Here is a 14,690-nt window from a genome sequence, read left to right on the forward strand (position 1 = left end):
AATTTTTTACTTTGCAAAATACTACTTAAATAAATTTGTTTTATGAAAAAAATAACTATACACACCCTCAAGGGCATCCTTCACCCATCTCACAAAGTGTTGTCTAAGTCCCAGCTCATCTAAACACAATCTGCGGGGCTCCGTAATGTCAACCAGCACCATCTTTGCCTGCATCAAGTCATTGTCAATCCTATTTAGTGGCTCTCTCTGAAAGTCTGCATGAATCTGAGAAGGAAAAGGACATTAAGTTAAAGTGTACATCCATTTTAAACTAATGAGGCTACTGAGTCGTTGTTGTAGCGTTCATAATACTTTATCTACGATGATAAATTGTTTACATTTGAATGTAAACAAAAATGTGGTATAATAAACTAATAGTTACATATTTATTTTTGCCTGGATAGCACGATACGGCTATTTCCCAAAGTCTTCTGGTGCTGGTGAAATTGAAGCATCATATTTGTTTGGAAACTCTGAATTCCTCTCTGCTTTCTTCCCACAGACATCCCTACTAGAATCTCATTTTTGTAAAATGTGGTAACAGTCGTTCATCAAGTAAATGTTTCAAACTGACTCTCAATAGCTTTTCATTAAATTATGAAATAGTTCATGATACTGATTATTCACATATATTAATATAGTTTAATCTACAGGTCCTTCTCAAAAAATTAGCATATTGTGATAAAGTTCATTATTTTCCATAATGTCATGATGAAAATTTAACATTCATATATTTTAGATTCATTGCACACTAACTGAAATATTTCAGGTCTTTTATTGTCTTAATACGGATGATTGTGGCATACAGCTCATGAAAACCCAAAATTCCTATCTCACCAAATTAGCATATCATTAAAAGGGTCTCTAAACGAGCTATGAACCTAATCATCTGAATCAACGAGTTAACTCTAAACACCTGCAAAAGATTCCTGAGGCCTTTAAAACTCCCAGCCTGGTTCATCACTCAAAACCCCAATCATGGGTAAGACTGCCGACCTGACTGCTGTCCAGAAGGCCACTATTGACACCCTCAAGCAAGAGGGTAAGACACAGAAAGAAATTTCTGAATGAATAGGCTGTTCCCAGAGTGCTGTATCAAGGCACCTCAGTGGGAAGTCTGTGGGAAGGAAAAAGTGTGGCAGAAAACGCTGCACAACGAGAAGAGGTGACCGGACCCTGAGGAAGATTGTGGAGAAGGGCCGATTCCAGACCTTGGGGGACCTGCGGAAGCAGTGGACTGAGTCTGGAGTAGAAACATCCAGAGCCACCGTGCACAGGCGTGTGCAGGAAATGGGCTACAGGTGCCGCATTCCCCAGACCTGGGCTACAGAGAAGCAGCACTGGACTGTTGCTCAGTGGTCCAAAGTACTTTTTTCGGATGAAAGCAAATTCTGCATGTCATTCGGAAATCAAGGTGCCAGAGTCTGAAGGAAGACTGGGGAGAAGGAAATGCCAAAATGCCAGAAGTCCAGTGTCAAGTACCCACAGTCAGTGATGGTCTGGGGTGCCGTGTCAGCTGCTGGTGTTGGTCCACTGTGTTTTATCAAGGGCAGGGTCAATGCAGCTAGCTATCAGGAGATTTTGGAGCACTTCATGCTTCCATCTGCTGAAAAGCTTTATGGAGATGAAGATTTCATTTTTCAGCACGACCTGGCACCTGCTCACAGTGCCAAAACCACTGGTAAATGGTTTACTGACCATGGTATCACTGTGCTCAATTGGCTTGCCAACTCTCCTGACCTGAAACCCATAGAGAATCTGTGGGATATTGTGAAGAGAACGTTGAGAGACTCAAGACCCAACACTCTGGATGAGCTAAAGGCCGCTATCGAAGCATCCTGGGCCTCCATAAGACCTCAGCAGTGCCACAGGCTGATTGCCTCCATGCCACGCCGCATTGAAGCAGTCATTTCTGCAAAAGGATTCCCGACCAAGTATTGAGTGCATAACTGTACATGATTATTTGAAGGTTGACGTTGTTTGTATTAAAAACACTTTTCTTTTATTGGTCGGATGAAATATGCTAATTTTGTGAGATAGGAATTTTGGGTTTTCATGAACTGTATGCCAAAATCATCCGTATTAAGACAATAAAAGACCTGAAATATTTCAGTTAGTGTGCAACGAATCTAAAATATATGAATGTTAAATTTTCATCATTACATTATAGAAAATAATGAACTTTATCACAATATGCTAATTTTTTGAGAAGGACCTGTAGTTCTTTAACTGCTACACTGTATTTCCATGCATTATTGTGCTCATTCTCAAACATGGCTACTTACCGCATTTGTCAGTGTTTCCAAAACTCTGAAGTCCCCTTGCAGACCAAGTGTGTCTTTGACCTTTATGATAACTTGAGCAGAGGCCACAGCGAGATGAAGCTCGTGATATTGCTGAACCTGTTCAACCCTGTTGTGGATCCACTGCTTGTTTGTAGATTTTTCAAGTTCACACATAATGTTAAGTTCCTGAGTGAGATCATCGTATTTGTCCTTGTAGGCTTTGAAAAGCTGGTTGACTTCTTCAAGTCTTATGCTTCCATTTTTTAAACAAGAATAGATATCTTTGTATTCATTAATACAAGGCAAGTAAATCTCATCGTATATCATTTCTGGTGTTGCCCCGATGTCCACTATTTGATGCTCTACAGTATTGTCATCTTCCATTCCGTCCTTGGCCATCTGTATAGCAAATTTTTCCCAACACCCTCGGAAGACAATACTTTCATTAAATGTGTACAGGAATTCTGCCATTTCTCTGATTTCTTCCTCCAGGCTGAAGAAGGTAACAATACCAGACAATGTGGTTGCCAGCTGGTCAAAGTAATGAACTTCCATGAAATGGTCCAGGGACATCGTCTCAATGTTGACTTGTGTTTTTTCCTCCAGATCAGAAACGTCCACTAATCAAAGAAATTAAATAATCGACTATTACCTTTGCAGCAACAATTCAAAGTTAACTAAACGTCTTTACATGAGCTTTATACCTGTCATATATTCCTCAAGTTTGTGACTCATTGTTAATATAACATCCACAAGCTCCTTTTCATGGTACACAGCTTTAACTTCATCTTCTCTGTATTGTAAAAGCCTCCTCATTTTTGAAAGATCCTTGTGTTGTTCCTTCTCAGTCAGGCAGTCTGTTCAAAGCACAACATACAAAAATCTCAGCAATATGGTCACTGATATGTCAGTTAACATTTATGTTAAATTCTGATCTTGTTTTCTAGGAATACCAATCTTCAGCAGTTCTAAGAAGGCGTCTTTCCTCTTCAGAATGATGTTGAGCAGGCTGATCCTAATGTCTCCCTGTATCAGCTGGTTGCTTATGGCTGTGAATGCTGATATGGCTATGGCCAATCGGTCTCTGGCATCTTGAGAGAGCTTCTCAATCAGCTTTGTGTCTGTGCCTGCACACACACAATTTAAAAGTTATTGTCTTTTTATCTCAAAACAACCAGCAAGAACCACAGTGCGTCACGCGTGTTAATGGTCTCAAGTCTATTTGTGGTTTGTTCTTTGTCAAAGAGTTTTTAAGCCATGGGTAATTCAGTTTTGTGTACCTTCCCAAATTAGGTAATGCTTTCCCTTAGATAGTAATGTTTCAAGGCTTATTTCTTTGAGTGAAAATATACCATATAGATGGAAAATGTCTTTGGCTGCTGTCCAGGAGAGGAGGTGTTGAAGGACCACTTCTTCCTGTTCCTGATAGTTTCCTTGACCATCCCTTGGCCAGGATTTTTGAATAATGGCAGAAATGAGATTCCCGAACTTCCAGTTTATTTTAAACCTCTCAAACAGTTTCCCTTCAGACCTGGTCTGTATACAGTAAAGAGAAAATTTTACAGCTAATAAATACAATTAAAGGATATTTAGTATTCAGTACACATGTAAATTGTGCAAATCTATTTTTGTCTATTTTTTTCTTTCTTGTCAAGGTGCATAGAAAAATTTAAGAAACATACAATCCATTTTGCCATTAGAAACATTTTATATTATGCAGTCTTAGCTATTAAGAATAGCTAAGACTGCCAAAAGCTATGGAACCAATGTTAAAAATTTAAGTACCTGGCACAAAGATGTAACAGCTTCAAGAGCACACTTCTCAACACTGGCAGCAACATGTGGATAGGAAGCACTAAGTTCCTCTATGTTTGTGCAGTAGAATTCAATTTGATTGAGAGCAGATTCCTAAAAACATGCACAAATAAGTTAAATAACAGTTATTTCTAATCAAAAATTATCTCCCAAGTCTCCGATGTATCACCTACCTGTTTGAACTTGCCCTCAAAGTCCATTATAAATGTTTGCCTCCATTTGTTCGTGCATTCTTTATCTTTAAAGTTAATGGAGATAATGTTGTTCCATGTCTGAAATGAAAGAATTAAAGTCACATTTCTGGTAATTTTCAGTCTTAAACATGTAGTATATTTCTGTCAATATTAAGCATTTAACTAAGAAGATTTTTTAAAAAAAACACCCACCTCCAGTTCCTCTTTTTTAGCGTTGTAATAGGTTGAAAATCCCATACTTAACAAACTTTGTTTGAATGACTGATTCATCCAGTTTCTCATTATTCTCATCCCCTGAGAGGTTACCAAATCTTTTGCATTTTGCTGTTCTCCATCTCCATCTTGAGTCTCCTAAATATGAATTATTTACAACTTTTAATATGTGCAAATAAATGTAAATAGGGAAACTACAATTTCCCAGAAATGAAATATGTTTCTTACCTGTTGCTTGTTAGACAGAAGGAAGTCTAAAACTGATGCAACAAGATTAATCGCTGCCAAAGGGATTTCAGGAAAGTTTTGGATATATGATCCTGGTTTGACTCCTCTGCAGACCTTTTCTAACAATCTCATTGCTGTTGCCAAACAGTCCTTCCTGTAAGCTTGTGTGAAGCAGCTATAACAGAGAAAATTAACAGATGATTAGAGTTGGGTGATACTCAGACATGTATTGGTGCTTTAATGTACATGAGCCCCAGATAATTTTGTTAGCATTTCTTTCAAGAGAACCTTAAACACATTGGAAATAGTCTGTCCACTGACATCCATGGATTGCTACATTAAATTAAATTCATAACTGCTCTCTCCATATTTACTCACTATTGCTTGCATTGTCTGCTATAGAGAGACATTTTTTTGTCTAAACAAAATGAATAAAATTTTATATGTGCAAAAAAGTAAGACTTTTATCTGCTTCCATTCACTGTTCGTTTTGGGGGTTTTTTCAACCGCAACCACTCCTTGGCTCACTACTATAAAGTATTTTGGAGGAACCAAAGTAGGGAAAAAGAAAGAGGAGCACTGAAGCATCCCCATCAGTATTCTAAATGCTGGTTAGAAGCAAAGCAGACATTGCATCTAACAGAAAATGTAAAACATATAAATAAATAAAACATTTTATGACTATAACTTATTTTACAAGAGGTCATTGGTCTCTGTGGTTATGTACAGGCAGACTGGGCTCGCCACAGCCAGATCTCATACTACGTTTCTCTTCTTCAACTGACACCGTATGAATCTTGGCATTATGAACTCACATTCCAGCTGGACATTTTGCTCATTAATCTTATTTTAATTTTGGTGAGAATTGGCCAATGCAATAATGTTCATGTTTGATTTTCCCTAAGCAATGTAATTTATATAATTATTGCAAGCTAAATGTCTGAACACAACTGACTGATAATAGATGCCTTTTTATTTATACTTTAATAACTGCTTTTGTTACTCTTTTTCCTAGATTTTATCCCGTAATCTTTCAGACTTATTGTGCTCACACACCCATTACATTCTTTAGTCACTCGCACTCATCCAATGCTGGCAATTTTGCATAATATAAAAGGGGCTTAAAGATCATCGCATAAATTCTGAGGTTTATTATGAATTTATTTATGAATAAAGAAATAAATTGTCACAGGCTTCACAAACAGACAACACTTTATGAAATAGTTATATCGATGTGTCACTACCTGTATTTTTCCTCAATAAGATGCTCTTGGATGTAGGCAAGAATTTCAGTGACAACCTAAAAATGGGTAACAGAAAGCCAGGAATAAAACTGATTAACACCATCACTGATAACTATTGACTATCATTTCATTTGGAAACAAGTTTTCCTGTAAAGAAATTAAAGGATGTTTATGTATCTATGATGCAACTATAATAACACTTAAGCATGATGTTAGTAAAGATATGTGGTGGCTTCAGAATTTTAAATTATGAACATGCAGAACCTAATCTATATTTAACAATATCATTGTCCGGATTTCCACTCACCTGAGAACTGCTGCCATTTATTTCCTGAGGAACTTTATTAGTAAAAACATTAAGTATGTCCAGAAGTTCGGGATTAATGCTGATGCTACACTCCAACTGTTCATCAAGTGGCATCAGGTACAAGCAGGACCGAACAAAAAGTGGATCCACCTTCATCAAATGACTGTTGTTTTTCATCACATTTAGAAGTGCTCTGAAAAAGAGACAATCAAAAAGTGTTCATTATGAAGATAAATATATTATAATATGTGCAAATAAGGGCTAAAATCTGCTAAATCTTACTTCCTCTCTTGACTGTTTAGGTACATCTGGCTGCTAATGTCAATGCCTTCCAAACCTGCCCAGGACAAGCTATACTTTGTGTTTCCAGAGGTTTTTCCTTCAAAGGGCTTTATGTCTCTCAGCAGATGAAGGAGTGGCAGTAATATAATCCATCGAGGCATGTTTGCTCTTTTGACAGTTTTTAACAGATCCAGCAGCATTTCTGGCAAACTACAAAACAAAAAAAAAACTTAAAATCGGGTAATAATTTGTGGCATTCATTGTTTTGTAATTAAATTCCATTTTGTAATCAAAATTAAAGGACATCCTGAGTACTTACTTTTTGAGTACCGAGACATCTTGAGAAAAATTTGTCCAGTACTGAAGGAATTTGTCCTTCTCTAGTTTAGGCAAACACAGTGCAGAACAGAGGCGGTGAAGCTCAGCGTTTTCAAGTTTGATTTGATAGTGTTTCCACACATAAAGCATGATCACAGCTGTTCTCAAGGGGTCCTGGATGTAGAGACCTTTCTCATTTCCTTCCTTGAGCTGAGGGATCACCTGTGTCAGCATGAACTCTTTCAGGATCTTCCTCACCTATGATATTGCATCAAAAGCAGAGGGTAAGTTGAATTGGCCAAACAGGGAGGGTCTAGACTGTACACACAAAGCTTCTGGACTTACATCATCTTCCCCAAAGTTTAAGGAGTACCATTTCTTTTGCTTCTCTTCATATACAAAAGGGTTTGCATAAACCTGGAAGAACTGATTTAACTGGATTTGAAAACTTTTTAGATTGGTATCACTCCAGCTCCTTAGAAGATCAAATATGGACTCCAACATTACATTTGCAGCAATTACTCTTCCTTGAATCAGATTTGTACGCGTTTCAGGCAAAAATGTCTCCTTGATACGCTTCAGCATGTTCTTTGATGGCTCAGCACAGATGATGTCATCATACTGATGCCAGTCCCCTTTTTCAGAAAACATAAAATACAAATACCAGTGTCTGCTATAAAATTCCAGCTTAATATAGAAAAAATACTGCAATGGTAACAAAAATTATGGCACATCATAAATGAGTGAAGGTTTTTTTATTTACCATATTCAGTGATGAGGTGGGGTTTCACAAACAAACACCTGTTGGTATGGTATTGTGAAGAGTCCAGTTTGTATATGTACTCATACTCATAGTTCTCCTTCTTGTAGACAACATATTTATACGCTATGGACTCAGACACAGTTTTGGTTTTGCTCGTTGTCAGCGTTCCTTCAACAAGAAAACCGTGCTCTCCAAGCTCCCTGCAAGAGGAGGAGAAAAAAATTGTAGGGTTTATGTTGTAAAATCATTGAGACAAAAATTAAATCAACTTTTCATGTTTGTGTTTAAACCTAAAACAATCTATGTCTCTCGTCTTTCACGCACTTTTAAAACCTCTCAAATTATCCCTCATCTCTTTATATTTTGCTTTCAGACCCATATTTTGTCATCAAGTACTGTTAAATAATAGTTCTTTGAGATTTCCTATTTTTTAAGTTTTTGAAGCTGACTATTTTCTGGGCAAATTTGTTTTGTTTTGATAAGCACTTTGTTACCTGGTTACATGCAGCTCAGCTACATTATTATCCCAGCTATCTGCAATAGGTTTTCCAGCTCTGATGAAGATTTGATCTTTATTAGGATCAAATTTAAAATCTTTCGAGAGAACTGCGTGGAAGTAAATTGTGAGCCTGTCTCGTGTGGTGATGTTGTTTTGGACCTGCCTACAAAGCAAAGAGAAGAAAGGAAAACTGGTTTAGTGAACTTTTTTCACCAAAAAGAAAAAGTATTGTTTTAAAGGTGGACATGACTCACGTTTTAGGGGGTGGTGCTGGTTGAGTGTTGGCTTTATTGCTGTCACCACCTGAAGTTGTGCCTTTCCTGTTCCCAGGCTCCTCATATTCCATTTTCTCCACTGGGTCCACACTGGAGCCCGTGGTTTTAATCTGTAATATTAAGTATAAATGCTAACTGTACACACCTTGAGCTGGTAGAAAACTGTCCATAAAACAGAGCAGGATGCAGGTATTTGTCATTAACAATTACTTATCATAAACACTACCAACAGTACCTCTGATGGCGCTGAATGCTGATTTTGTTTCTGCTGACTTTTTCCTTTTTGTTTCTGACCATCCTGACCTTTACCCTTTGCCTTTGTTTCTTCTGTTTCATTTGCATTTGGATCTAAATTCACATCCTGATTCCCATTAGATTGCTTCTTGTTTCTTTGAGCCTTTGGGGCAGCCTTTTGTTCTTTAAGATCAGCAGGCTTTCCCCCCTTTGGATCAGCAGGCTTTTCCCCCTCAGCTGAAGCTGACTGAGAGGTTTTCTTGTCCATTGAGATTTGAGCTTGAGCTGAAGAATCACCAGCTGCTTTCTCAGGTGCTTCATTCTGAGATGACTTATTGGCATCGTTCTTATTCTCTTCAACATTAACTGGGGTTTCCTCAGACTGGCTCGCTGTAGTGCCCTCATCTGTAGATGCAGGTTTTTCACTCTGACTGTTTTCAGAAGAGGCTGCTGTGCTATTAGCCGGTAGTGAAGTAGGCTGCTTTTCTGCCAAGGAGAAATCATCTTGGACTGAGACGGCTGTTTCTTCCACTTCACCGTCTGAGCTTTCACTCTCACTGGAGCCTCCTTTTTCTTGCGTCTTCCTCTGATTGTCTTCCAGAGATACGTGTGACAGGTCAGACTGGCTTTGATCTTGATCTGATGGCATGTTGTCGTCTTTCTTTCTTTTGTTCTTCTTTCTTTTTTTCTTCTATAAAGACAAAAGGAAAAACATATATGTATGTACAAGCAAGTAGCCCAAAATCAGAACACTCTGCAACTATTTAAGCGCTTCATTTACTTAATCCAACATTATTTGCTATATATCCATACTCTCAATGAATTCGCATTCTAGACCCAAAAATAATTAATTCTGACCTCGTTTTAAAGCTTATATACCACATTTATTCTTCATTTTCAAAATTTAATTCTTCTTCTGACTCAGATTTTAAGATCCTCAGTCACTTTTAGACATTCTTTATAAGTGTAAAAACATACCTTCACTTCAATATAAGCTTCACTGTATATTTGTGGATTGATGGATGGATGGATGGATGGATGGATGGATGGATGGATGGCTGGATGGATGGATGGATGGATGGATGGATGGATGGATGGATGGATGGATGGATTAGAGATATAGTCTGGAAATAACAAATTTTGTTGCAAACTTTTTTCAACCTTGTTTATGTACTACACTCACCGGCCACTTTATTAGGTACACCTGTCCAACTGTTTAACACACATTTCTAATCAGCCAATCACATGTCAGCAACTCAATGCATTTATCCATGTAGACATGGTCAAGACAATCAGCTGCAGTTCAAACCGAGCATCAGAATGGGGAAGAACGGTGATTTAAGTGACTTTGAACGTGGCATGGTTGTTGGTGCCAGACGGGCTGGTCTGAGTATTTCAGAAACTGCTGATCTACTGGGATTTTCACGCACTACCATTTCTAGGGTTTACAGAGAATGGTCTGAAAAAGAGAAAATATCTAGTGAGCATCAGTTCTGTGGGTGCAAATGCTTTGTTGATGCCAGAGGTCAGAGGAGAACAGCCAGACTGTTTGGAGCTGATAGAAAGGCAACAGTAACTCAAATAACCACTTGTTACAACCAAGGCATGTAGAAGAGCATCTCTGAACGCACAACACGTTGAACCTTGAGGCGGATGGGCTACAGCAGCAGAAGACCACACCGGGTGCCACTCCTGTCAGCTAAGAACAGGAAACTGAGGCCACAATTCGCACAGGCTCACCAAAATTGGACAATAGAAGATTAGAAAAACGTTGCCTGGTCTGATGAGTCTCAATTTCTGCTGCGATAATCAGATGGTAGGGTCAGAATTTGGCGTTAACAACATGAAAGCATGAATCCACCCTGCCTTGTATCAACGGTTCAGGCTGGTGGTGTAATGGTGTGGGGGATATTTTCTTGGTATACTTTGGGCCCCTTAGTATCAGTTGAGATTCGTGTCAACGCCACAGCCTACCTGAGTATTGTTGCTGACCATGTCCATCCCTTTATGACCATAGTGTACCCATCTTCTGATGGTTACTTCCAGCAGGATAACGCGCCATGTCATAAAGCAGGAATCATCTCAGACTGGTTTCTTGAACAATGAGTTCACTGTACTCAAATGGTCTCCACAGTCACCAGATCTCAATCCAATAGAGCACCTTTGGGATGTGGAGGAACGGGAGATTCGCATCATGGATGTGCAGCCGACAAATCTGCAGCATCTGTGTGGTGCTATCATGTCAATATGGACCAAACTCTCTGAGGAATGTTTCCAGTACCTTGTTGAATCTATGCCACGAAGGATTAAGGCCGATCTGAAGGCAAAAGGGGGTCCAACCCGGTACTAGCAAGGTGTACCTAATAAAGTGGCCAGTGAGTGTATGTAACTACAGGAATAGAGATTGGTGCCAACACTACTCTAATGACGTTACAAATAAGAATGGTAAAAAGTGTTAGTTACTTACTCTCACCTTTTTCTTTGGATTGGGCTGTTCATCATTTGGTCGTTTGGGTGATTTATTGGATTCTTTGTTCTCTGCAGGCTCTGATTCCTCAGTTTTGCTCTCTGAGTTTGCTATCAATGGTTTTGGCTGATTTCCTGTACCTGACGTAAAGATAAGAATAAACATATAATTTTAAAAACATATATGAGAAAACAACTCTGGTTTGTCAGATAGTCCTTACATATTTGTGCTTATAACTGCAGTGTTTAAGACTATCAATTTGTCAAGATTTAGAACAGACTGAAACTACCTAATAAAATGACCAAGCTAAGTCTGATTTTTTCTTCTTGGTATTAAAAAATTAAATAAAATGAAAACAAGTGAAAGCATCTTTATTAAGCTTTATTTTGTCAGGTTTTTTTCTTCTGTCTTTATTCCAAATCCATAATACTCAGCATCGAAGAATAATGAGATATTAGGGAAATTGAACAGTGGTGATCCAGATTTCTTATTTCAAATGTCCTCTGGCAGAGGACATGTGATGCTGTGGGCCTGCTTTGAAAGAGAAAACTGTCCACAGCATCACATACTGTCCACCATGCTTAACAGTGGGAATGTAACATCTACATCTTTTGTTTCACAGCAGACATACATATGCTGTTTGTTGTCAAAAAGCCCCACCTTAGTCACATTTGACCCAACCACATGATTCCACTTAAAGACACAGTGACAATAAAATCTTAAAGTATAAGACGATGCAACTGCAAGTCCGAGTACACAAAAAAATCTATTAAAAGGCTAAAAAGTGGATTCTGCAAGATATGTCCCCTTTAAGGTTTTTTTACAGCTCTTTAAAATTGATATAGAGCATGCTGAATATTAAGATTAGGACATAACTAGATAAACAAGTACTTATTTTCATGCAAGCTAAACAATTTGATTAGTGACGTTTTATAGAAAAAAATTTTATATTTGTTATAATTGTGTGATTTTAAATAAAGAACTACACATTCATGTCATCTCCCGGAGTACAATTTTGTTTTAATGTTTCTATTTTATTACTGGTGATGTTACATACCGTTTAAAATGTAATGAGAGAAGTGTTTACTCTTGATGGCGCCTTGTAAATGCAACAAGGCCCACAGACAGAGCATAGTATAATTTTTAAGCATATAAGCAGAAAAAACACATTCTGCATGAGATTAGACCAAATGTCCGAACTTGTCTACTTACCCTCTGTGTTTGATGGTGTGGCAGAAAGCTTTATGCCACATTCACTGCAAAACTTGGGTTTCTTTTCCAAAATATCATGAGAACACTGTGGACACTTCATCTTCAGGCTTCAGTGACTTCTGTAAAAGAAGAAAGCACCTTTCATGATACCCCAGCATAAGGCAGTTTGCTTTCACTTTCTGTTTTGCCAAGCATGGTCTCATGATAGTGGTCAGCATGATAAGAATCACAGAAAAAGTAGTTCCCCTCATATGAACTTTGACCAGTGTCACATGGCAGTTTTACACAGCAGCCATCTGTCCCACCAACATGTACCTCAGAAAAAAAAAAAAAACTAGAGAAACGGTGAGCGCTGACAACACATTTCAATAGTAAAAAAAAAAAATAACTATTATAAAAAATTTTAAAATTATATTTAGGACTCAAAAAGATAGCTGAATGGCAGCAGCGCAGCAGACCAACTTTCTAATAGAAAACGTTCTAATAAGTTTCATTTTCCTTTTTCCACCTTGACAGTTGGGTGCTTAGTCATTTAGGACTTCGAAACAGTATAATTACGAACTATAATGAAATCTATTTTAGCCCTATACTTGTTTTGAACCCTAACTATTGAAACATGACTCACATTTATTGCAGAATAAAAATAACATAATACAAGTAATTATGTGTTTCCTATTTGATTTTTTGCTTAATTAATCAATATTATTACCTATTATTATTTATTTTAAGTACATAAGTTTAAATAAAAACGTTTATTAGTATACTTTTTCACAAAAAAACCTAAATGTGATTCATAGTAAAAACAAAAGTTAAAACAACTAAATCTAATATGATTTCTTAAAATAAACCTATTTTAAATTTGAATCATTAAGTATTAATTTTACATAAGATGTGAGGCATATAATGTGAGTTGCCATAATTAATTATTTTTATTTATTTTTTTGTCTGAAATATTGAGCAATATTTTATGACTTTTAAAATTTGATTTATAATTGCTTATTAATTTCACCTGAGATTTGAGTGATCTCTATTAATCTCTATTTTGTATATTGATTATAATCAATTTATTATTTATTTGCATTAAATATGAGTTATAAAGAAGCTGGTTATTGTTGATGATCAGCTTTGTCTCAGCTGGATAGATAGATAGATAGATAGATAGATAGATAGATAGATAGATAGATAGATAGATAGATAGATAGATAGATAGATAGATAGATAGATAGATAGATAGATAGATAGATAGATAGATAGATAGATAGATAGATAGATAGATAGATAGATAGATAGATAGATAGATAGATAGATAGATAGATAGCGAAGTGCGGCTTCACTTAACAAGAAACGATCTTTGGCTCTATATTTCAGCCAATCACATGTTTGCGACGCACTTCCTTGTTATTTGGACAACAAAAACCTGTGAATGACAGCTTAATGAACACGTTCTCCGTAAACACGATCAATTCAGTGATATTTCCAAGCAGTCATCCCCACTAAACGCATCAGATAAATGCTAACCACCAAAATCAAGCAGCTGGTGCGCTAGCTAGCCCAGTGGTTAACCCTAAAACTGCTAACTTTAGCTACGAGCTCTGTCAGAATCTAACCCAAAAACAGCTGTAAAAATAGGTGTCAGCCGAACCACAACACGGTTTTAGCCCACTTCTCTTCCACTTAGTCCGCTGTGTCATGTCACAACGAGCTCTTATAGTCTCTCCAGCTAATAGGATTAGTCTATTCCCACTTTGTCAAAACGTACACACGGACGTTGCTACATCCGGTGGTGTGCGACATAAACATTTCAGCGCTCACCAGAACCGAGTGGGTCCTCAATCCTCTTCCTGCTGTCCAGTTAGGCACAGACCATCTCTGCTGGACGTACTGCGTGTTCCTGTTGGCTGTTCTGGTTTAGGAAGTCTTTTCGCTCAGACACATTTCCGTCTCTGCTGAAGTTTCGTTTTATCATAAATGGGCGTTAACAAATAAAGTTTACTTTCATGATAAATTATAAAAGCGGATCTCACGGTTTCGATCACACACTGTATGCGTGGAATTACATTAAGATCCACTTCTGTAGTTGTAATTGGGCTACATTTGTTATTTTGTTAGTCAGAGCACTCAGACGTTTTAGAGTATTTGTAAATAGCAAAGTTTTTTCGAAGTTAAAAAATACTGAAATTAAAAAAAGGAAAACTAAAACTAAAAAAGGGGACACAGACCACCAAAATGTTTTTGATAAAATCTGAAATGATTGCAAATAATAGCAAAGATGATATCGTATTTTTAATATTGTTAATAACCGAAATAGAAATTGACTAAAGAAACATAAAAATACTTATTTAACTTCAAACTGA

General features: G+C 37.3%; 1 protein-coding gene across 2 annotated transcripts in view; it reads right to left on the minus strand.

The window, feature by feature from the left end:
- Nucleotides 1-14,303, minus strand: part of LOC124862656 (E3 ubiquitin-protein ligase rnf213-alpha-like) — a 50,857-nt gene extending 36,554 nt beyond the window's left edge. Inside the window, exons 1-21 of one of the 2 annotated variants that reach the window (XM_047356703.1) lie at nt 14,149-14,303; nt 12,337-12,455; nt 11,131-11,264; nt 8,659-9,348; nt 8,403-8,533; nt 8,144-8,311; nt 7,650-7,849; nt 7,232-7,521; nt 6,888-7,144; nt 6,569-6,778; nt 6,287-6,479; nt 5,980-6,035; nt 4,736-4,910; nt 4,487-4,645; nt 4,274-4,372; nt 4,071-4,193; nt 3,638-3,821; nt 3,239-3,412; nt 2,990-3,142; nt 2,286-2,905; nt 66-225 (exon numbers count right to left, since the gene is read on the minus strand). In XM_047356703.1, coding sequence (XP_047212659.1) covers nt 66-225; nt 2,286-2,905; nt 2,990-3,142; nt 3,239-3,412; nt 3,638-3,821; nt 4,071-4,193; nt 4,274-4,372; nt 4,487-4,645; nt 4,736-4,910; nt 5,980-6,035; nt 6,287-6,479; nt 6,569-6,778; nt 6,888-7,144; nt 7,232-7,521; nt 7,650-7,849; nt 8,144-8,311; nt 8,403-8,533; nt 8,659-9,348; nt 11,131-11,264; nt 12,337-12,436 — 4,276 coding nt within the window. In that variant the 5' untranslated portion in view covers nt 12,437-12,455; nt 14,149-14,303. Of the gene's footprint in view, nt 1-65; nt 226-2,285; nt 2,906-2,989; nt 3,143-3,238; nt 3,413-3,637; nt 3,822-4,070; nt 4,194-4,273; nt 4,373-4,486; nt 4,646-4,735; nt 4,911-5,979; nt 6,036-6,286; nt 6,480-6,568; nt 6,779-6,887; nt 7,145-7,231; nt 7,522-7,649; nt 7,850-8,143; nt 8,312-8,402; nt 8,534-8,658; nt 9,349-11,124; nt 11,265-12,336; nt 12,456-14,148 lie in introns of both variants that reach the window. The other variant, XM_047356702.1, reaches the window with a different exon arrangement.
- Nucleotides 14,304-14,690: the final 387 nt, after the last annotated feature.

Source organism: Girardinichthys multiradiatus, chromosome X (assembly GCF_021462225.1).
Source record: "Girardinichthys multiradiatus isolate DD_20200921_A chromosome X, DD_fGirMul_XY1, whole genome shotgun sequence".
Lineage (NCBI taxonomy): Eukaryota > Metazoa > Chordata > Actinopteri > Cyprinodontiformes > Goodeidae > Girardinichthys > Girardinichthys multiradiatus.